Consider the following 22,486-nt stretch of genomic DNA (forward strand, 5'->3'; position numbering starts at 1 on the left):
ATCGCTACTCCGTAAAGAAATCGCGAAGATCGAACGTCATTGATCTTTTTAGTATAATAATTAGCCTCAATATCTCGAGATAGATTAGTAGAATTGACCTGGGCGAACTATGTCTTGTAAATAATAAATAGCAAATAGCTTCTTTTATTTTCTAATCTAATCCGAATGTTAAAATTGAAACGAAATATTAATTTAGTTCTACAGCAATGAGAATTATAATTTTGTTTGGTATATTCGTTATTTCGTATGTTTATTTTTTCGTCGTTGGAATTGAAATTGATAAAAAAGACAAATTCGTTAAGTTCTCACGAAGTTTTAACGATAAAACAGGGGCCTAAACGCCGTGCGAAGAAGGCGGAGAGAGAAAGAGAAAAATACAGAGATAACGAGAGAACCGAATATATCGGAGCCGCCCACATCCGGAGGTTGCAACGGCATTACATCGAACACCTTCGGTATCATGGCACAAAGAGTTTGTTGGTTTTACTCATACGGCTAACTACGCATTTATCCTGCTCAATCTGGCATTCTATCATAAATTGAGCGGCAGCCATAAATTCACCAAGCCGTCGGCCAATTTCGGATAAACGTGGCCATGCTCCTCAATATGGGAAAGAGGAACCAAATTAACGGTTCTCTTTTCGATCCTTTATCAATCTCCATATGAAAGAGAACGTCATTTCATCAGATCAATTGAATTTTCACTTTGTCTTTGTTTTTTACAATATTAGATAGTAATAAAGGAATGAAATCAGAAAATAAAAACACATATCTAAACACATATATATCTAGACACAAGTGATTAGAAATCATTTAAATCAAATAAAACTAAAACGATTTTTAAAATCTAAAAATTATATCGATATCCATAAAAATCCATCTTTCTGTTTTATATCTCAAGAGAAAGATACGACATCCTCTTCTGAAGGATTTTTCAAAATTAATATTAGGAAACTATATAATAAACGAGTTTCCTTTCCGGTACCTAATCGTCAACCCTAAAAGAGAACCACGATTTACATTCGAGCAAGTTTGAAAAGAAGAATTGACTTTCTCGTGAACGTTTTGCTCGTCCTTTTTTAGATAAATAAAAAAAAAAAGGAAAACATGAAGATTTACCCTGTCTTGAGAACACGAAGATCGATGTCTTATCGTTCTCGAGATCCAGATACGGAGGCGACATAGTAAAGGACGACAAGAAGGAGAAAACAAAAGACTGAGATCTTCGTGAAATGGTACCATAAAATTTCTAGCATTTAGGAACGACGCAGACCGATCCGATCCGATGATAGGAATGCCTCTACGCGTTGAAATAGGTGCGAAGAAGGTCTTTCGAAACGGCGACATCCAAGATCATCTCCTCTTTTTCTTTTTTGTCCGCTCCTTTTCTCTCTTTTCTACTCTTACACAAAAAATTTACCTGACTCTCTTCATCTGTGGACAGTGTACGATCAGATTACGAACGAAAGGGGGACTTTGAGAGAAAAGAGAAATTTACAGATCCTACTTCGTTTAACAGACCATCGACTCTACCGGCACCTTTGCGATCCGCGGATCCTTCGTCCTTTTTTTTTCCTTTTTGTTACTCCCTGAAACATTATACATAATCAATGAGACGATGAGATAAACGACAAGAAACATGCTTGTTCGTTAGGTTATTCGCTGTTAACGACTTCCTGTTCGTTGGAAAAAAGAAAAACAAGAGATTTTTTTTTTAAGAACTTAAGAGATGGATTGATCACTATCGACAAGTAAAACACGAAGTAGTTGTGTCGAGGGTAATCACTTGATATATTAAACTCGTTTCTTGATTCATTGGAATCTTGTACCGATATACTTTTACATTAGCTTTCTTGATAATTAATCATCTGTTTATAGTCACACTTCAGTCATTAACTATAACATGATTTGTTTTTGATTTGTTTTTTTGTCTATTAAAGTTACTTGAAATGAATGGTTTATTATTTTATCCATCGAAAGGACACAAATTATATATATGAATAAAAAATAACAATGATATTATGTTTAAACGATTAGTACAATCGTTGATATGCTAATATAGTAAATTTTCGAAGAGAACCGCTCATTTGTTCTAACTAATATTAGTGGGCGGTTGAGAGCCGTGGGCGGGCAACATGGTTTTATCACTCTTTCGAAAGGCTTTGTCTTATTGCCGATGGTCAAGACCACCCCGCATTTTAAATTTGCCTTCCAATCTTCCATGGAAGACAATACCTATATACACTTTCCCTTTTTTCATTTTTAGTCGTCCGTTATACAAACAATTTTAATGATATCAGTTCAGAAAAATATCCTAAATCAGCGAAAAGTTTGTTAGAATCAAGCTATAGGAAAAGTCGTTAAACTTTTATCATTAGTTTATTACCGTAATTCATGTAAATGAATCTATTGTAATAGTTGAGAGGTATACATGGGCAGTGATCACGTTAGAACGCAAAATAGATTAAGATTTTTAGGATATTAGCGTTTATTTTGTTTCGCTTAATTAATGCTGACAAATGGAAAATACAAAAAAAAAATGAGAATCAAACTATAGCGCGTGTTGTAGATCTTCCCTCATTAGGACAAAACTTGCTCTAGTTATCCGTTTACGATTGTGTGGACCATCCACAGATTTGATCGCGAAATCTTAATGCGATACTAATAAAAATTATCTTAAATGTAAATAGCTTAATTTTCACAATACACAAGTTATTTATCCAATAAGTAAAGTATTTAGTTATGGTTTAAAGAAATATAAAAAGATTGAATTAAGGAGAGAAAGATATCACTGAGTCTGTTCGATCGGACATTAATTTGCTTGTTATCGAAAGAATGAAATCTACGATAGAATCCTCACAGCCGGAGAACGCAGATCTATCGGAGGCAGAGATCTATCGGTGGGTTGAATATTCGATCTTATGATACTTAAGAAGCTTGTACGGAACCCATTTGATTAAAAAAAGAAACGATTGGAATTTTCGTTTATCTTCATGCGAAACAGGTGGATCCTTTAAAGAAAAAAAGATATGCACTGGCATATTCGAAAATGCATCCTCGTTGAAAATTAGTTTCGTCAAAGGAGCGTCTTATTTTTCAGGAGGCATAAAAGGGGAGCCACGAACTCACGATGCGTATAATTCGTTCGGTTCTCTTGCGTTATATGCGGACGATTTCACAGCAGTCATTTGCCCTTTCTTTTATGAAAAGTGGTGCAGAGAACTTTTTTCCCGTTTATAGGAGGGTGATCATCTCGAAAAAGAAAAAGAAAGATCGTATAGAGATAGGTGGGATCATCGAAGGACCACCCTGATATGTACACTGATGAGAGGAACCATAATGAAAACGGTGTCCGATGTCTCATCGGGAACATTGACACCTGTAAATGTCGTTAATGTATTGGGCATCAGTAGCAGTAAACATCGTTCTTGCGACTAAACATATTCTGAAACACTGTCTTATTTGATTATTAACAATACAAGATCTTTGTAAACTGTTGGTTGTATCTCCAAAAAAAAAAAGCATAGTATCTAGCTCATAAATAATTTCTTTATCATAAAAAATATCTATATCATGATTAGGATCAAAATGAAAATAAAACAAGTAGTAAATAGAAAATATCGAATCAAATGCCATACAGCGAAAGACCTATTCAGTCTGTGTAAAAATATTGACGTTTAAAGACACGAAATAAGTGCCAGTGCTCGACGTAAAATACATTGAAACGTTTTTACCGGTTGCATTTAACTTGTCGAAACGATGAGCTTCTTCACGTACCGCACGTACGAAATCATTCGTTTTGTAGATCGTTTAGTGTCATACTTTCACGAGTACGATCACGCGCGCATTGAGCCATCAAAACAGATATATTGAGGAAGAGGCGGAACAGTTATTACAGACGAATGGTTCTTCTCTTTTTCTCGGTTACAAATCAAATAACACTTTACCTTGACCGACAGCACAAACACATGGCCGCAAACGCAACGCACAAGGTGAATGCACGCGCCGTACCAACAATAAATGTAATTTAGTTTTTCATAAAGACTTTCATGGGAAAACATATATTTTTTATTTTTACATGATATTGGGGATATTACATCTACATATGTCGTTCTATATAGATAATATAATAAGATATTACATATATACATGTTTGTATATTATGTGTATATATAACTAATCACGATTTGATATAACGCAAACGATGTATTACGAATCATGTCTGACAAGCGACCGGAGGAAGATCTGAGAAAGGGAGAAAATTATCCCGTCAAGATATTAAGACGAAAATAGCAGAGCAACGTCCGCCCACGCTCGCAACTCATTATAAGCTCGAAGGTGTGCGTCTACGACTTCTTTGACCCCGTGATCCTGTTTTAACACCTTTCGGTATCGTTACATTGTAATCCGGTAATTGCCGACCGGCAGGGGATTGTCATAATGTTAACTGGACTGGTCTCGGTCTATACGAAAAAGAGCGAACTTTTTCTTCATCCTCTTCTTCCACGCATCGTCGATCGTCCGAAAAGAGGCAGAGAAGGAGAGAAAGTGAGATGTTTGTGGTAGCAAGTATCATAACTAGCGTGATTATTATCCCGAAGTATGTAATCTCAAGAAGCGTCGATATAGTCAATAAAATCTGTAATATTACCGATAGATTTTTACTAAGCCATTGAAAATGAAGCAAAATATTTCCTCCAAAAATAAATTCTTTTTAACTTTTAGACAAAGAATATATTTAAATAGAGAATTATTTAAAATAATAACACTCTGATCAAATGATATTAGGAAACACTTTACGAATAAGAAATCGCAGAAAATTCTTATGAAAAATGATGAATACGTTGTGAAATTAAATTTTATAAAGAAAGAAAAATATTCCATTTTGACGATAACTTCCGTTAACGATATCGAAGGAAACGACGCATTGTAAGTGTTCTTTTGATCGATTAATTTGCAATTAAGTTTCGCCACGTGTCTCCCATAGCTAGAAGCGGAAAGAACGCATGCACATTGAGCACACGTGAGCCGCAACACGTGTATGTGGTAACACAGCTGCGAGGATTCACCTCGGAAATGATCCTTTCGCGTATCTTCTTTCACGATGCGTAGCTGAGAAAACAAAGTGGCAATTGCAAAGAAATAAAAACTGTAGAGCTTCCCTTTTGCTACAAATTTAACTTACTACTCGATCTATGAAGGCTTATGTAATTTCTATAATAATTTGAAGAAGAAAAGAGAACAGGGCAAGATTTTTTGAAATAAATTCGATCTCGAAACTCGATCGAGGCCGTAAATTTCTTCCTCTCCGGATCTCATCAGCGTTTTAAAACAAACAGCTCCACCCTTTTCGACGAACCATAAGACGCGGCCAATTCGATAATCAAATAACGCCGATTCGATCGAACTTTTGGCTCCATATAATTAAAGGAGATATAATTAAGGTAGACTCTTTTCGAAGAGAGAAAAAGAGAGTGAATGTATTAAGCTATTATTGGTTATTAGCCGCTTTATTAGATTAGGCTATCGAAAGAAGGGATGGTACCACGAAGGAAAAAAGGAAATACGTCATCAAGCGTGTTAAATTTTGTAAGGATTACTCATGAATGAATCATCTGATGAGATAAAATAGTTCTTTATGTCTCGACTTAAGGATGAAATGATTTAAATGAAATGTGTAACATAAAATCGTAAATATATTTATTGACTGTATCTAAAAAAAAATGAAAATCATTGAATCGAGAATAGCAACGAAAAAGAATTCTATTCATCTGAAGAATCGGACTTATATGTATATCGAAAAAACGATTGTGGAATATTGTTGAATGGGTCGAGTAAAAAATAAACGTTTGTAATAGAACGCAACCCGCGAGAAAGTCTTGCCGCGCTCTACCTTAAGACGCCGATCAGGATCCCTTCGTCAAGATCGATCCTCCGTTGAACAGAGAGCCCAGGACCCTTTCTCGCGCTGCTTTTCCTTCGTGAAACGTCCACACGAAATGTCTCGTGAAAGGAGGCCCTATAAAAATGCCCTCGTCGTTGTCGGCGTGTTAGAGAAAGAGAGAGAGGGAGCTGGGCCACGAGGCCGTGACTCGAAGCACAACACTCGAGTCGCGACGAGAGATCGATCGATTCTCCTTCGAACTAGAAAGAAGCATACGACCACCTATATATTTAGCATATCCCCTATAACTGACAGCATGTTATTTCACCAACAAATAATACGCAAGGACCATTGTGAATCCGAGCCGAATAAGTGTGTGTAAGAAAAAGAGAGAGAGTGAGCACTCGAGACTGAGAGAGCACCCTTAAACGCTTTTAAATACGCGCGGACGCTGCTTCAGGAGCGAAGAGGAAGAGGAGAAGAGAAAGAGGAGGTGGGCCAAGGAAAAGGTCGATCGGCTGCAATGGCTACGTCAATCTTCTCTCTCTCTCTCTTTCTCTCTCTTTCTCTTTCTCTCTCTCTCTCTCTCTCTCTCTCTCTCTCTCTCTCTCTCTCTCTCTCTCTCTCTCTCCATCTCTTTCTTTCTTCTTTCTGTTCCTTTGCTACCTGCTAAATTACTATAGCGTCGAGAGACGACGATCGTTCGAGGAATACTTTTCTCTTTGGAGGCTCCAATTATCGCACGGCGTCGATGAGCACACCCGTATCGCGTTGAAGATACGTCGTACATAGGAGAATGGCACCCGGACCTATTCTTGCCGTCATTCTCCGAAGCTTCTCTACTTTTTCTTTTTCATTTTTTATAGCCTGTGCTTCTGCCGACTATTAAGTGTTAATCGTTCCGACGGTCAGATCGGGAAGAATTCATCAGTTAGGTAAAGATATTCGTTTTATACAAAATATATATTTGTATTTTTCTTTTCATTATTCATTAAAGTATTCTTCTTTTATATCCCTTCCTCTCTTTTCTCTTCGTCGTAAATAGGATGATTCGTTCATTCGAATTCACGCGACGCTATCGATCAGATTAAGAACAATAGTATGTTGGTTAAATCGCATTGTAAACAAACTGCCATCTACATTAAAGGGTGAGAAAGAGAGAGAAAAAGAGGACTATTGAAGGTGAGGAGAGTAGAAAGAGGGTCATTATCCCTCTCAAATTTCTGCTGCATGCGATGGACCAGAAGGAGAAGAGTTTAGCCATCGTTCAACCGTCCCTCACCCTTGCCGTCCATTTGCCCTCTCACCGTCCCTTCCTTCCTTCCTTTCTTTCTGTCTTCCTTTCTTCCTCTCATCCTTCTTCTCTTTCTCCTCCTTCTCTTCCTTTACCTGCGCCCGTCCTGTCCTCAATCTCGCCGCAATCTGCAATTCCCACGATTTCTAACTCGAGACATCCATACGGAATGAGTGCGTGTATTATATGCAAATCCTTAAATATACGAGCATATACATTAGTAATAAATATATATTATATCTGTAAAATAAATAAAGTTTACTTATATTTTGTAGCTATACATACTGTGTAAATATTTTACATCGTGAAAAAATTGTATTTATTTTCAAAAAAACGAACGTAAGTCAATCGACGGAGTTTAGAAAGATTGAGAACTTAAATAACAAAACTTTCTAAAAAGATGCACCGTAGGAAAGTTCATTGATATGTAAAGATATAATGTTTAATCAATAGAAACGATATTGCTCTATAACCTATGATATCTCGTGGAACACTAGATATTCAGCTAAACGATCTTCTGATATTCTAATCCTTTGAAGGATGCTGGTCCCACGCAAAAAGATGCTGTTTCGCGTCACAGCAAACAGGATTACTATTAGTTCCATTTAGCGAATATTTAAAATCGTCAGACACTCGTAATATACTTTAATCCGATCTCTTTTGCAACATCCCGGCTCATTATTCAGTCGTATATCTCACGAGATTAGGAGAATCGAAATGAACTCGGCACCTATTCGTAGTTGAAAACGATTCCCGGACTCTCTTATTGTGATCCAACGATCGTCGATTTTCGTTTTTGTATATATTTAAATCACCGGCTAACAGTAAAAAAAATAGAAAAAGAAAGAGGCAAAAATGAGAAGATGGGCAAACCAGAGTCGACTCGGTTGTCCTGGATCAGGTCAATCGAATACGCGTAAGCCGATTATTACTGAGAAGAGTAGAGGAAGAAACGAGAGGGGAAATGGAAATGGAGACCTCCTTCGACAAAATGTCGCGTCGACGCGTTCGTAAATGTGCACCCGTTCGATAGGTCGTTTGGTTCTCTTAATGCTAGATCTTGTTGTTGTTGAAATAAACCTAGATCGTCACGAATTGTATTACCAAAAAAAAACGATATATAGATTTTCAAATGATTTTGACTATAAAGTAATATATTGACTATTTATTATTTAGAACATATATCTATGTATTTCACGAAAGTTTGTAAACGAAGAAAAAAATTAACATCGACGCATCACTCTTATATCTATTGGAATTATACCGCACTGACTAATTGCTTGAAGGAAAATAAATCCAGTCACCTTCTTTTCGAAGGGATTAACGAGGAGGAGTCACGGGACTTGAACGTCCAAGAAAGGATCACGACCCAAATTTGAAATTTGTATTAGTTGGGTGAAGAAGAAGCGATTAGTGGCTCAAAACCACCGCACATTCAAGTCCGACCTACGTCGAAGACAGAGAGTTCGTCAGAAACTCGAGCTAATTGACGCCAAAGTGGAAAAATTGATTTCCAGGACGCTCTTCGGCGCATAGAACGGCTACCGGGAATTGTTTTCGATGGTCCAGATTTTTCCTCCAGAGTTATTCGTTTTAAGTATCTAAAGTCTAATTTTATCTCGTGGTGCTTGTGAACTCCCACGGTATGAAAAAACTAACAAAAAAAAATAAAATGACTTCTAAATAAACCACTTATCGTGAACAATGCCCAAAAACAAAATTTGTTTTCATACTTCAACTTCCTTTTCAATTTTCAATGGCATAATTTCGAGAAAATTATATTTGAGCTATGTTTGAAAATAAGAACAGATTTGGATATAAAAATTTTTTTAACAAATCCCATGTAATAATAAAAATATTCTTATATAACATGATACATTATTCTTATATAACATTCAATAATGAATATTTAATGAAAATGTGTATAATGAAATAATGAATGTTTATGTGAAAGGGGTGATTACGAATAGATGAATCTTTAATGTAAGAGTACGGAACGACCGGAAATGTCGGCGTCATGACATTCGTTAGAAATCGAACTCACCGTTCGTAGTTACACAGCAAAAAAGCAGGAATGATTTTTCTTAGGAAGATGTGGGGGATCTTGTTTCCGAAAATTAATATTAGACGATGGAACGACGGTACCCTAGTTATTAGGACCTACGAAGTGCCTTTTGAAACGAGGGGGTGGCGCCCGTGATTCGGGGTTGTAACAAACTTTCCACGTTCAATGTTCCGCTTTCTGTAGCTTTCACATGTCAAACCAAAAGACATATAAATGGTAAATGTAATTTTACTATATATTCACATATGTATATTTACACGTAATAATTACAAGTATAATTATTACATTTCTTAGAACGCTAATAAATTCTATATTTGTAGCTTCCACACACTTATAAAAAAGACGTAGTATATTATCCATTTTTAAGGATTAATTCTCACCAAATGAATGTTTTCTACCAAACCGATTGTTCACGGTCAGATTTTTACATTAATTTAGCCTATAGGCCTTAAAAAAGAATCTGTTGCAATTCTGGCAGCGATCAGAGGCCGTCGGCAATTTGTCTGACACCAAAGAGAATAGAAGGGAAACAATCGTGCGCTCTTTTCGAAAACAATTCGTGTATTGAAATCGGCAATACAATGGACTTTTTGGTGGTGAGCACCAGGGAGCGCCCGATGAAATAACGAACCAAGAGAGAAAGCGAGAGAGAGAAAGAGAGACAGTGGTGGTTATAAAATAACAATGCGGCACCCTCCTGTGTGACCGACAGGATCCTTTCGATCGGCAATAAGATCCATTTTCTCAGCGTTGAACCAATTTCGTGCCGCTTGATTCTTCCATAATGAAACATAATTGAAATAAAGAATCTAGGAGAAAAATGTAGGATACATATAAAATGTTCAAGTATTTATTTTCCAATAATATTTTTAAACTATCGAGATCAACGAAATTCATGAATTCGAAGCGAAGTCCTCGATTGAAACAACCGGTAGACCGAGCGCAAAAAGCACGTACTTTTACCGAAAACCTAAAATTACACAGTGCATCGAAGAGGCGCCCCACATTCTGACGCTTGCCAAATTTCAGCGGGCCATGAACGTACCTCCGTGATCCCCAGTGATTATCCACTTAAATCGTGAAGTCGCGAGCAATTATGTGGGGGTGCTAGGGTTAATTCGATAATTGCGAGTAATTACCACCTATCCGCGAATGCAAATCCCTTGAGATCTCACCGCGGTACTGAATTTAGGTATGTTTGAAACTTTCCATATTATCCTCCCACGAAAAAGGCACCAATATGCTTACACTACATGACTGTGAATTATAAAAAGAAAACCTTTACTTCTGTTTTAGTTTTCAACTCTACAAGTTGAATCAGAGAATAAATAATTTCACAATAAAACTGTATCTATTATGATTATTAAATAATCTAATAATTTAATTTTTCTTAATTAAATAAACAATCTAGCTTTAAATATCCATTTTAAAAGTAATAAAATATCAAGATTACGTGAGCTAACAAAGAGTTAATAGAACGCTTCTTCGTTGCGTACGCGAAGCCCACTAAATTCTCTTTTAGCGGACACGTGGCTATAAGGTTTTAGTGTCGAGTCACGAATCGTTCTTCTAGAATGAAGACACTAGTCCCAAAATGTTTTCTATGAAATTTCCGAGGTAAATTCGGTTAAACTTTGATAAAACTGATTTCTAAGCATATCATTCTCATTATCATCACCATTGATTAACTGCGATAATGACATCATTTATACTCATAAACGAAAGATTAACCAGAAATGTTTGATGAAAATAAGTTAGAAAAAGAGAAAGAATCGAGTCAAGTTCATTCGGTCGGGCGCTCAGACGAAGGCTAAAGAGGGGAGAAGCACGCGTCGGCCACGCTCCCCGTGCACACACCTGGGGCCAGTTGGCTAGCGAGAGGAGAGACGAGACTCCCTTTCCACTCTAGGCACAACCAATGTCCAATTATTAACAAATTATGATCGCGAAATTGGACATCTTCCGGAAATACGGGAACGAGCTCAAAGCATCCTGATCGTGTCGGAAACTTGCTCTGTCGGTAAAGAACGAAGAAAAGAGTAAAAGGAAAGCACGAGCGGGAAATTTGTTAGCGTGAAACGAATGGAATGATGACACGCGACCGATATTTTGAGAAAACAATCAAATTTCGAGAAAAGAACAAAATTTCACGTTAATTCTCATCGCGATTTTAATGAAACGTGTCGGTCAAAAATGTATCGTTTTATTCGAGAAATTATGATGCATAAGGTTTAAAAAAACTTGTATAATATTAAAAAGAGGAAGTTGAGAGAAAATCAGTCAAGCGAATGTCCTTCCAATAGATTCTGAATTCGGTCGGACGCAGTTCCTCTCATATGATGGGCTTCGCTAGTATTGTGATCATTTTGCAACGTGACTTTTGTTTTACAAAGATCGATGAACGAGAGAAGATCAATAATAATTTGTCTTTTTAACTATAAACAATGCCGACAGGAAAGGAAGCGAACTGAGCATTCCATGTCAAGCATTAAAGTCGCATTAACTGAAGTCAAACAGGAAAAAAAACGGTCTTCCGGTCCTTTAGTTATGTGCTGTTACACCTTACAACACGGAAATCACACGGGAAAGCCCAATTTTTCTTACGTTCCCAATTTTGCGCCTTTCAATTATAGACAATCGCTTTCGAAAATTCATTGTCATTTAGAAATTCACTAAATTATATACTAAAATATGATTACAAATAAATAGAGGAGAGAATACATCAGTAATTTTCACTATGGATTTAACTTTTTGATTTAGATGCATTTAGAGATGAAGATTAAATATTTCAATAACAATCATTTCAATGCGTCGATTTTAATAAAGAAAAAAAGAATAACGTTTTTGTTTGAAGGATCAATCGCATTGTCGATGAATATGAGTAAAAAAATAAAGAAAAAGAACGGATGGGATCTCTTATATGAAGAAATTAACGAGTTCTCGTTTAGTCTCGCCATAAAACGTGCAAAAAAAAGGAGTAACGAATCGGTGCCGGTTTTGGCGCTCTCTAAGACGCCTGAATTCGGCGATCGTGCGCCTGATAACCCGGTTAACCCTACCAGCCCGTTATTATAATATTTGCCGAACCGAAATATAGTAATTGCTTATTTGTTCGAGCCCAATTACCGCGTGGCCCGCGCACGCCCATGGATTCTCTACGCGGTACCTAGTATCTTTACGTGTTTTCTTCAGCTATACAGGGTGAGTCTGATTGAACTGAGACAAACGGGCTATAATTCTTTTCTAAACGAAAAAATAAATATTGCGCGATTTTATGAAATCTAATTTTCTGTACAACTATCATTTACTTAGAATCAATATACTTATCGAATGCAATTATATCTGATTTTTGAACACAATTATATTTTTTTTAATTCGATTGATTCTTTTCATTATTTTATGTGTAAAAATATTAAGATAAATTTGTCAAAAAATGAATATTTGGTAATATATTCGAAGTTTTATGTTAAAAATCTATTTTATATTTATATTATATTATATACCATTAATTTTATGTAATCATTAAAAGCACCCTATATATCTGATACTTGATCAATTCAACCACCACCCACTTCTACAACTTGCACCTATATATTCCTTCTTTCTTTCCATCCTTTTTTCTTTTCTTATTTTTCATCCACCTACCTACCTGTCCGTTTACTCCCGCCCTCGCCGACGACTTGCCGTAACGATTAGGTTCAAACAATCAGATACAGCCGGATCGGCACGTAATGTCTATTATTGCGTTCGACATCAAAATAACGACACGTTAGTTTGAATGTTTCAAAGATATTCGACGTTTCCTCTACGGCAGAACGTGCTTACGTTTATTTTTTTGCGAATTACTGGTTTCATCAGAAGAAAGAAAGAAATCGAAATTTACAGGCAGAGTAATTTTTTTACTTTTTCAAAAAATTCGTTTTTTATTAAACGATCCATGACACTTATAAAACTGCTATATCTTCGGTTCTTTTTTCTCTTTCACGGACACAATTTATACATTCATATACATTATTTATTATTCATTGATCATTGACTGTATTTATAATATAAAAATTAATAAGATACAGTAATACTATTGGATCATAATCCTTTAAAAGAAATGAACCTGCGTTCACTAAACTTTGAAACATATTGTGATCTCACATTACAAAGATAGATTTAATCCAGGAAAAATCAAAAATGCTTACATTCATTCTGTTCATGGCTTCCATAACTTTAATAATCCATCTTCACTGTATGAACATAACAAATTCTGATGAGGATGATGCGCTAAACCGATTACGTCCTTATCATGTACCTATGATCATAAAAAATAAAAAAAAAAGCATTAAAACGGAATTTATAAATGAACTTTCATTAATAATAGATTACTTACATTAAGAGTTCTCTCTAATTTGCCAGATGATGTGGAAAAACAATAAAGTACGAGATCTTCGCCAACACAATAAATGAATTCACCGCGTGGACTTACAACCGTACATACAAAGTCTCCACCTTCTCGTTTACCACTCGAAAATGACCTTACTATCTGTCCTTGCATATTCATAATAACTACAGTATTTGATCGATTACAAACAACAAAATGTTCTGGATTTCGTGGAAGAGGATGTACACTGTTTACTGTTAAATCGGCAGCACCCAAAGATTTATAAGTTCCTATGCACTCTGTTGTTTTTAAACTCCAAACCTTTACAGTACCATCTGAGGAAGCACTATGAAATAAAAGATAATAAATTTGTATATATGTATAATAAATACCAACAAAATTGTATTGGCAATTATTTTAGTACCTAATAATATTATGACCGTCAGGTGCAAATACAACCTCATTGACAAATGAAGTGTGCCCTCGAAATTCCTTAAGAGTTTTACCAGACTTCAATCCGTGTATTCTAAAAATATAGGAAATAAAATAAAAAGATAGTATATCTAATGTGAAACAAGTGCTAATATAAATTTTTATTATAAATTTGCTTTTATCTACCTTATAGTGGTGTCAAATGAAGCTGACAAAATTTGACTATTATCTCTACTAAATTGTAAACAAGTAACGCCTTTTGAATGTGCTTTTTCAAATCTCCTTAGACATTGACCACTTTGTACTCTCCATACTTTCATTTTTCCATCTTGCCCACCTCCTGCTAACATTTCACTATCACGACTAAAAGACATTGATAAAACAGCTTGTTCCATCATCATAAAATTATCTTGAGCTTGATATTTCAAATCTTTTCTTATTTTCCCTGTTGTGAAATTCCAAACTTCGATAAAACCATCTACAGATCCAGTGACCAAATATTGACCATCTGGTGAAAAACGAGCACATTCTACATGTGATTTTTGTCCAAATTTGATTTGCTTCGATAACTGTGTAGGGTATTTTTCATCCTCTTGATCTCTCACTGCTGCTTTTCCTCTAAATAAATCTATCGTTGTTCCTGGTGGCAATAAACCTTGATGTTGTTGCCATTTTAATGCTTGACCCAAAAGAGCAAGCAATCTGCTAGAAGGTACTACAGAAACTTCTCCTGCAAGTGCAGTTGCTATATAAGCTCTTCTTTTCTCTTTTGTACTTCCATCTGGATAAGCTTCACGTGGATCAAAATATGAACGAGCAAGCAGATTCTCTATATAATTAAATAAAAAATGTTATTTGTAGGAATTAATATATAAAAGAAGATGAAAATATATATAAATAAATATATTATCACTTTACCCAGATGTATGTATCTTTCAGGTTCTTGCTGTTTCATCATAATCATAGGATCTGTTTGCCTTAACAAAGAACGTGCTGCTCCCAATTCTCTCAATTCAATTAATTCTAAAACAACCTTTTATACGAAAACAAGTGAGATAATTAAATTATTTTATATATTTCCAGAAACTACTTACCTGCTCATATAAATCTATCAGTTTTTTATCAGGTAACTTCAAAGATTGTATAGCTTTAAGCACTGTGTCCCAGTGACCATTATTTATATCAGCCACAAATCCATCTACACTATCCACTGTATTAAGTGATACTCCTGTTTCCTCCTGTCTCATTACAATCGTATATAAATAAATAAAATAAATAAATATAAAATATAAATAAATACAATACGTCAAGTACCTGTAAAGTTTGTAATGTTTTTACAAGATTAGATTCTTTCAAATATTGTTGTATCAAACGAATCACACTGAAAACAAATAATTTGATATAATATTCACTCTTATGATAACAAATAATATCGACATAAATATATTACTTACTCAGCAGATTCTATTTCAATAGACATTGTATATTTGAAAAATAATTTACATTAAAACAGATTGTTAATTCGGTTATGTTGTGTCAATAAAATACAGAATACATTCAATCATAAATATATTCTATAAAACGAAACGATATAACAAGGTAAAATTGAATGAGCTAAACTATCGGTTAAAAGTCTATTCTGATTGGATTATACCGCTCATGAATAACCAATGAGAATACAACCGTGTTATGCTAAACATACTATACATAAAGTTATCATTTTCAATGTGCGTAAAAGTAATATTTGTAAATCATTGTAAATATATCTTCATCAAATAAAATCATTTCTATAAATGATGATTTTAGCATTCATAATTCTATAAATTCTATTAAAATCTATATAATATCGATAAAATTTTATAAATAAAAATTATTTTTAATACACTATACTTTTTATCCATCTCTGCGACAAATTCGATATCTCAACATTGTATTCTACCACAAGTAAAAAATAATATTTTTAAATTAAGAATTCTTATTTAAATTCTATAAAAAAAATAAAATTTTAGAATCCATATAAAAGTTATTTAACCTTAAAAAGACGTATTCGATAGATCCAGAAATCAAATAACATAAGATATTGCAACTTACTTCATGCATTGACTAGCATTAGATATATACGTTATGTATCATCAGAACGCACTTAGGCTTTTCTCAATAACTTTTTAATGATTGTTCCAATTAAATTCTTTTTGTCAAATGTTTTTCACGCGTATATTTAAATGTCGTTTACTTTATGTATCTGCTCAATCTTTAATATTCTTCAGGTACGATACTACATGACATACAACATACATACATACATACATACATGCATGCATAAACAACATACATCCGCGTATCTTTACCTTGTAACTACCAACGTCGTTATTCAAATATAACCTATATAAATTATCCTTAAGTTGTGTTGTCGATCATACATGCTTTCCTTGTTATAATTATTCGTGTTAATATTTTTGAGTGGATATAAATATACAACTTAAAGTAAATATTTAAGAGAACTTAGAATTTATCGATTATATAAACAATACTAAATAATTATAACCAATCGTTTTGTTACATATTGTTGAAAAAATTAAAATCACAAAGATACATTTTTAACATAACATGACATTGATTATTTTTCATTATCAAGTATATTCAAATAGAATTATCAAAAGAAACTATTTTAAATGGTAGTTTATTTATAATTTTTATACGATTATTTCAAATAAATTATTATTATTATTAATCTTTAAATAACTACTTGCTTTTTATAATCTACTTTTTATTAATAATTATAATAATGTCATCTCTTCAACAAAATGAAGAAACTTCACACACGGAATTTATTATTGTTAAGTAAGAATTTACATATAATGATATAATAATTAATGTTATTATATGTGAAAATATATATGAATGCAATAATACAATATTTAACTTCTTTGCGTTTACTTTACATTTTATGTACTTTAAATATATCATAATTTTTAGACGTAGTTCTCCAGAAAAAAAAGCATCATTTGCAAACATGCCAGTTCGTGATTATATTGAAAAACGATATGAAATTATCAAGTCACCAAATGATAAAAGATTATATAGAGGCTTATTACTTTCTAATAAAATGAAAGTATTATTAATAAGTGATTCAACAACCGATAAAAGTGCTGCAGCTATGGATGTTAATATTGGTAGTTATCATAACTCACGAATTCATTATATATATATGTATAACATATTTTTTATTTTAAGGTTACATGAGTGATCCAGATGATCTACCAGGTCTAGCTCATTTTTGTGAACATATGTTATTTTTGGGTACAGAGAAATATCCTCAAGAAAATGATTATAATATGTTCTTATCTCAAAATGGTGGTACAAGTAATGCAGTGACTTATATGGATCAGACTAATTATTATTTTGATGTTACTCCAGACAAATTAGAAAATGCTTTAGATCGTTTTGCTCAATTCTTTTTAAAACCATTATTTACTGAATCACTAACAGAATTAGAATTAAATGCTATAAATTCTGAGCATGAAAAAAATATAACAAATGATTCATGGCGCCTTCGCCAAGTGGATAAATCATCATCCAATTCTAATCATCCATTTTCAAAATTTGGTACTGGTAATAGAGAAACATTAGATATTATACCAAAACAGAAAGGTATAAGCGTTAGAGAAAAATTACTTGAGTTTCATGAGAAATATTATTCTGCCAATATTATGGCTTTATGTGTTCTTGGAAAAGGCAAGTAATAATAATGTGATATTCTTTCCTAGAATTAGACTATTTGCTTATTAACACCATAGATACTATAGTAGTTTTCCACTAAAAATGAAGAACCATTATAGTGACTATATAAAAATATAACTTATTCAATTATTACTTTATAGTAACGTAGATAGGAATAAATATATAATTGAAAACATCAAAATACTTCGATCGTGTTAATAATATACTTAATACACACTCCGTGGTACTAACATAGTTAAAATACACTTAGCGGTAGAGCTGTCTATACAGTGATATAGCTACAAAGCCAGCTCAGGCGTAGCAAAAGTATTAAGATATATATTTTTCAATATCAATATAATTTTACTTCCATTAATTAGAGAGCTTGGACGAACTTGAAAAGATAGTAGTGAATCTGTTTTCTGAAGTAAAAAACAAAGAAGTAGAAGTACCAGTCTGGCCTGAACACCCTTTTGACAAGGAACATTTCCAAACTAAATGGTACATTGTACCGATAAAAGATTTACGAAACTTAAATATGATATTTCCTATTCCTGATATGCAAAAATATTATAATGCTGTGGTAATCAAAAGGATTATTAAAATATATTTATGTTTTTATGATCATATTTTTCTAATTTATATTTATTCTTCAGCCAACACATTATATATCACACTTGTTGGGACATGAAGGAGAAGGTTCATTACTTTCAGCCCTTAAAGCAAGAAATTGGTGCAATTCTTTGGTAGCAGGTAGACCAGCATCTCCTAGAGGTTTTAGTTTCCTGCATGTTTTTGTTGATTTAACTGAAGAAGGTATTAATCATATTGATGATATTATCATGCTAACATTTGCATATATTAATATGCTTAAGAAAGAAGGACCAGTTGAATGGATTTATAAGGTATAAAAATAATTTACATTTATTTATATTATGTTTTATATATTACTTGTAACTTTACTATAAAATATATTCTGATTTGTAGGAATATCGAGATATTGCAACAATGAATTTTCAGTTTAAAGAAAAAATTTCACCACAAACATATGTGAGTTCAGTAGTACAGGCATTACAGGAGTATCCTATGGAAGAAGTCTTAACTGCAGAACGTCTTTTCCCAGAATGGAAACCTGAGTTAATTAATTGGGTAATGGAATATCTCATACCACAAAATATTAGGGTACAAATAGTTGGAAAAATATTTGAAAATATAGCTGATGAGACAGAAAAATGGTATGGAACCAAATTTAAAAAAGAAAAGATACCATCAGAAATAATTGATAAATGGGCAACTTCTAATTTTAATTCAGATTTACATTTACCACTTAAAAATGAGTTTATACCAACCAAATTTGATATGAAACAATTACAACCTGATGTACGTAAATAATATTAATTTTTTCTTTGTTTCACGTGAGTAAATATGAATATACATATTGTATTATGTAATAATTCGTTTTTACTTTTAGTTAGACAAATTCCCTGTAATTATAAAGGATACTCCATTATTAAGAGTGTGGTTTAAACAGGATGATGAATTTTTAATACCTAAAGCTAATCTGATTTTTAATTTTGTGAGGTACAATATACATTCTTTCAAAATGATATGCGAATACAAATTCATATTTATAAAATGACACTTTTTTCTTATAATTTTCTGTATTTCCACAGTCCACTTGCATACATAGATCCTATTAATTGTAACTTATTATACATGTTCGTACAATTGGTTCGTGATTCTCTGACTGAGTATGCATATGCTGCACATTTAGCTGGTTTAAAATGGGAAATAACCAATAGTAAATACGGAATTACGGTAAGCTAACTTATTCATTAATTACATATTGTTTGAAATATATTATTAGTAATACTTACATTCATTCATTTAAACTTTATAACAATCTAATTTCTTGTTAGTATATAGTTATATATAATCATACAAAAGTATATATTTTTCTAAAAGTGTCACAAAAGTAGCTAGTAATTTTATATATTTTGATTTTAAATGCATTAGTAGTATAAAACATTATATTTCTAATCCGTTTTACATAAAATAATACAAATTATCCATGTTTCTTCTGTAATGAGCAAATAAATATTTAGTAAAAATAAGATAAAAACTTTTATTAATATGTAAAAAAAATATATATATTAAATTCAAAAATAGCTTTCATTATTTATATAATATATCCATATATCCAATATGTACAAAATATATCCATAGAATAATATTTTATACTATGGTCTTTTTTTTCTGTATTTTACTCTAGTTCAGAAACAAAAAATATATATCCTGTTTGAAATATTTTTACTATATGGGTTCTTACAGAAGAAACGAGGAATTTAGAACAGTATATTTTTGAGTGGTAAAAATAAATAGCTTCATCCATCATTGACTTTTAAAAGAATAAAAATATAGACTCAACCAGAGTCATTATTAACTATGCCCTCAGCTATTGATTGGAGGCTATGATCACAAGCAAAGTGTGCTGCTAGAGAAGATCATGGATAGAATAGTCAACTTTAAAATTCAACCGAAACGATTTGAAATTTTGAAAGAAAATGTATGTATAATTGCATATATTCTAATAACATTAACTACAATATATTAATATAATATCAAAATTTCAGTATATTCGAGGATTAAAAAATTTTGGAACTGAACAGCCATATCAGCATGCAGTATATTATCTTGCTATTTTATTAGCAGATCAAGTATGGATAAAAAATGAATTACTAGAAGCAAGTTCTCGTAAGTGTACATTTAATAATTATTCTGTTATAAATCTGTCAAAATTAATTCTAAATTTGTATATATCTTAATTTATTTTGTATTATATCTATATGTATGTATATTTTCACAGATCTAACAGCTGAAAGAGTATTAGAATTCATACCACAGTTTTTAAGTAAAATACATATAGAGAGTTTAGTACATGGTAATATGACAATGTCAGAAGCCATTGACATGGTTCACATAGTGGAATCAAAATTAATTACAACCATACCACATATGGTACCACTTTTACCAAAACAAATGGTACTCAAGCGTGAAATTAAATTAGAAGATGGTAATATGTAATATACTTATAATATCTGATTTAATAATATTAATTTTATCACACTTAATTCAATTTATAGGGTGTCACTTTTTATTTGAAGCAGAAAATCAATTTCATAAAAGTTCTTGTACTGAAGTATATTACCAAAGTGGTCTACAATCAACAGAATCAAACATGTTACTTGAACTTCTAACACAAATAATTTCAGAACCATGTTTTAATATCCTAAGAACAAAAGAACAGCTGGGATATATTGTATTTAGTGGTATAAGAAGAACAAATGGTGTACAGGGCTTAAGAGTTATCATTCAAAGTGATAAACATCCAAAACACGTAGAAAAAAGAATCGACGAATTCATGAATACTATGTTGGTAAGTTCAAATTTCAATAATGATATTTTTCATCTATAATTTCTCTTAACTATTTCATCTAATGCTTCAATAATTTCTTTAAATTTTTCTATTTTTAATGAAATATAGAATCATATATCAACTATGTCAGAGGAGGAATTTAATAAACACAAAGAATCATTAGCGGCGCAACGTTTAGAAAAACCTAAAATGTTAACTTCTTTGACTACTGATTTTTGGAATGAAATATCATCGCAACAGTATAATTTTGACCGTGCAAATATTGAAGTTGCTTATTTAAAGACTATAACACAAGAGCAAATTCTACAATTTTTTAAGGTATATATAATTATTAAAGAAATTATCTATTATTACTATTTCATAATCTATGTTTACAGGAAGTTGTTTTTAATGAAACACGACATAAGTTGAGTATTTACGTAATTTCCATGACAGAGGATGGTGCAGGATCAATAACAGAAGAAATTAATGAGAAAAAAGATGAAACTTTAAGTAATGCAACTATTACATCAGTTAAAACAATTGATGACATTATGTCATTTAAAATTAGCCAACATTTATACCCGCTATTAAAACCTTTTTGTAATATACCTAGAAAGGGTACATGCTCTTCTAAATTATAAAAATGTTAATTAAAATAAATTAATATATGTATACTTAATACATTAAATCAATACAATTGGTTAAAATGAGTATTAATATTTGCATTTTTCATTAAATTTTGTTTCATTTTCTTTTTAATGTAATGGATCAATAGCAATATAGTCTACAAACATTGTCTTTTTAAAAATTATGCTAAATCCTTAAGTAAATCTTCTTGATCTGAATGAAGTAAATAAATGAATGATAAAAATTTCTTTTTTTCTTTTGTTTTAAGTTTTAAGTACAATTTTCAAGAGATTTGTCAAAGGCAAATCAAGGTCCACTGGCCAACTTCGATTAACCTTAATCGACATATATGTAGTACTATATATATGTTAATTAATGATTAACTCTGTAGCAAACAATAAAGCCATATATCGTTTTTAATCTATATTTTCATAATATAAATAACTATTTAAAAATTGTATACATAGTATGAAACAAACAGAATATTAATTAAAATAAATTAAGAAAATATATATATTTCCATACTACCTATACAACTTTTAAGTGGTTATTAAAATCATGAGAATATAGGTTAAGAAATATGAGAGTTAGGTTAAAAAAATAAATAAGAACAGTTAAAAATCTGCTATTGGCTACATTAATAATCGAATTAATCGTTGATTGAAGTTATTCGAATC

The 22,486-nt window shown here is 32.3% G+C and overlaps 2 protein-coding genes across 7 annotated transcripts; one reads left to right on the forward strand and one right to left on the reverse strand.

Annotated features, from left to right (window-relative positions):
- Nucleotides 1–13,441: 13,441 nt before the first annotated feature.
- Nucleotides 13,442–16,352, reverse strand: LOC124946940 (WD40 repeat-containing protein SMU1). 4 transcript variants are annotated; one of them, XM_047488399.1, is made up of 8 exons: nucleotides 15,499–16,352; nucleotides 15,359–15,425; nucleotides 15,139–15,282; nucleotides 14,963–15,077; nucleotides 14,231–14,873; nucleotides 14,037–14,138; nucleotides 13,622–13,958; nucleotides 13,442–13,543 (listed from the first exon to the last, which is right to left on the reverse strand). In XM_047488399.1, the coding sequence occupies exons 1-8, from the start codon at nucleotides 15,522–15,524 to the stop codon at nucleotides 13,445–13,447; spliced, it is 1,533 nt and encodes a 510-aa protein (XP_047344355.1). In that variant the 5' UTR covers nucleotides 15,525–16,352; the 3' UTR covers nucleotides 13,442–13,444. The 4 variants fall into 4 exon arrangements, with proteins under 4 accessions (XP_047344355.1, XP_047344356.1, XP_047344357.1 ...); XM_047488400.1 differs by having other exon boundaries at nucleotides 16,136–16,351; XM_047488401.1 differs by lacking the exon at nucleotides 15,359–15,425 and having other exon boundaries at nucleotides 16,136–16,350.
- LOC124946939 (insulin-degrading enzyme) lies at nucleotides 16,071–21,899 on the forward strand. Of its 3 annotated transcripts, none has more exons than XM_047488395.1 (14): nucleotides 16,071–16,311; nucleotides 17,021–17,217; nucleotides 17,279–17,779; nucleotides 18,145–18,347; nucleotides 18,421–18,669; nucleotides 18,752–19,144; nucleotides 19,236–19,345; nucleotides 19,438–19,582; nucleotides 20,220–20,330; nucleotides 20,398–20,518; nucleotides 20,631–20,837; nucleotides 20,908–21,200; nucleotides 21,309–21,518; nucleotides 21,578–21,899. In XM_047488395.1, exons 1-14 carry the CDS (start codon nucleotides 16,244–16,246, stop codon nucleotides 21,821–21,823), a joined length of 3,054 nt encoding a protein of 1,017 aa, XP_047344351.1. In that variant the 5' UTR covers nucleotides 16,071–16,243; the 3' UTR covers nucleotides 21,824–21,899. The 3 variants fall into 3 exon arrangements, with proteins under 3 accessions (XP_047344351.1, XP_047344353.1, XP_047344352.1); XM_047488397.1 differs by having other exon boundaries at nucleotides 16,077–16,528; XM_047488396.1 differs by lacking the exon at nucleotides 16,071–16,311 and adding an exon at nucleotides 16,575–16,885.
- Nucleotides 21,900–22,486: the final 587 nt, after the last annotated feature.

The sequence above is a fragment of the Vespa velutina genome, chromosome 2, assembly GCF_912470025.1.
Source record: "Vespa velutina chromosome 2, iVesVel2.1, whole genome shotgun sequence".
Lineage (NCBI taxonomy): Eukaryota > Metazoa > Arthropoda > Insecta > Hymenoptera > Vespidae > Vespa > Vespa velutina.

Excerpts from the sequence above, each read along its gene's own strand:
- LOC124946940 (XM_047488399.1), bottom strand. The coding sequence starts at position 15,524 with ATGTCTATTGAAATAGAATCTGCTGA. Across the intron at positions 15,283-15,358 it reads AAACATTACAAACTTTACAG|GAGGAAACAGGAGTATCACT; the intron begins GTACTTGACGTA and ends GTAATGAGACAG. Across the intron at positions 14,874-14,962 it reads TGAAAGATACATACATCTGG|AGAATCTGCTTGCTCGTTCA; the intron begins GTAAAGTGATAA and ends TTAATTATATAG.
- LOC124946939 (XM_047488395.1), top strand. The coding sequence starts at position 16,244 with ATGTTTTTCACGCGTATATTTAAATGTCGTTTACTTTATGTATCTGCT. Across the intron at positions 16,312-17,020 it reads CAATCTTTAATATTCTTCAG|ACGTAGTTCTCCAGAAAAAA; the intron begins GTACGATACTAC and ends CATAATTTTTAG. Across the intron at positions 18,348-18,420 it reads AAAAATATTATAATGCTGTG|CCAACACATTATATATCACA; the intron begins GTAATCAAAAGG and ends TTTATTCTTCAG.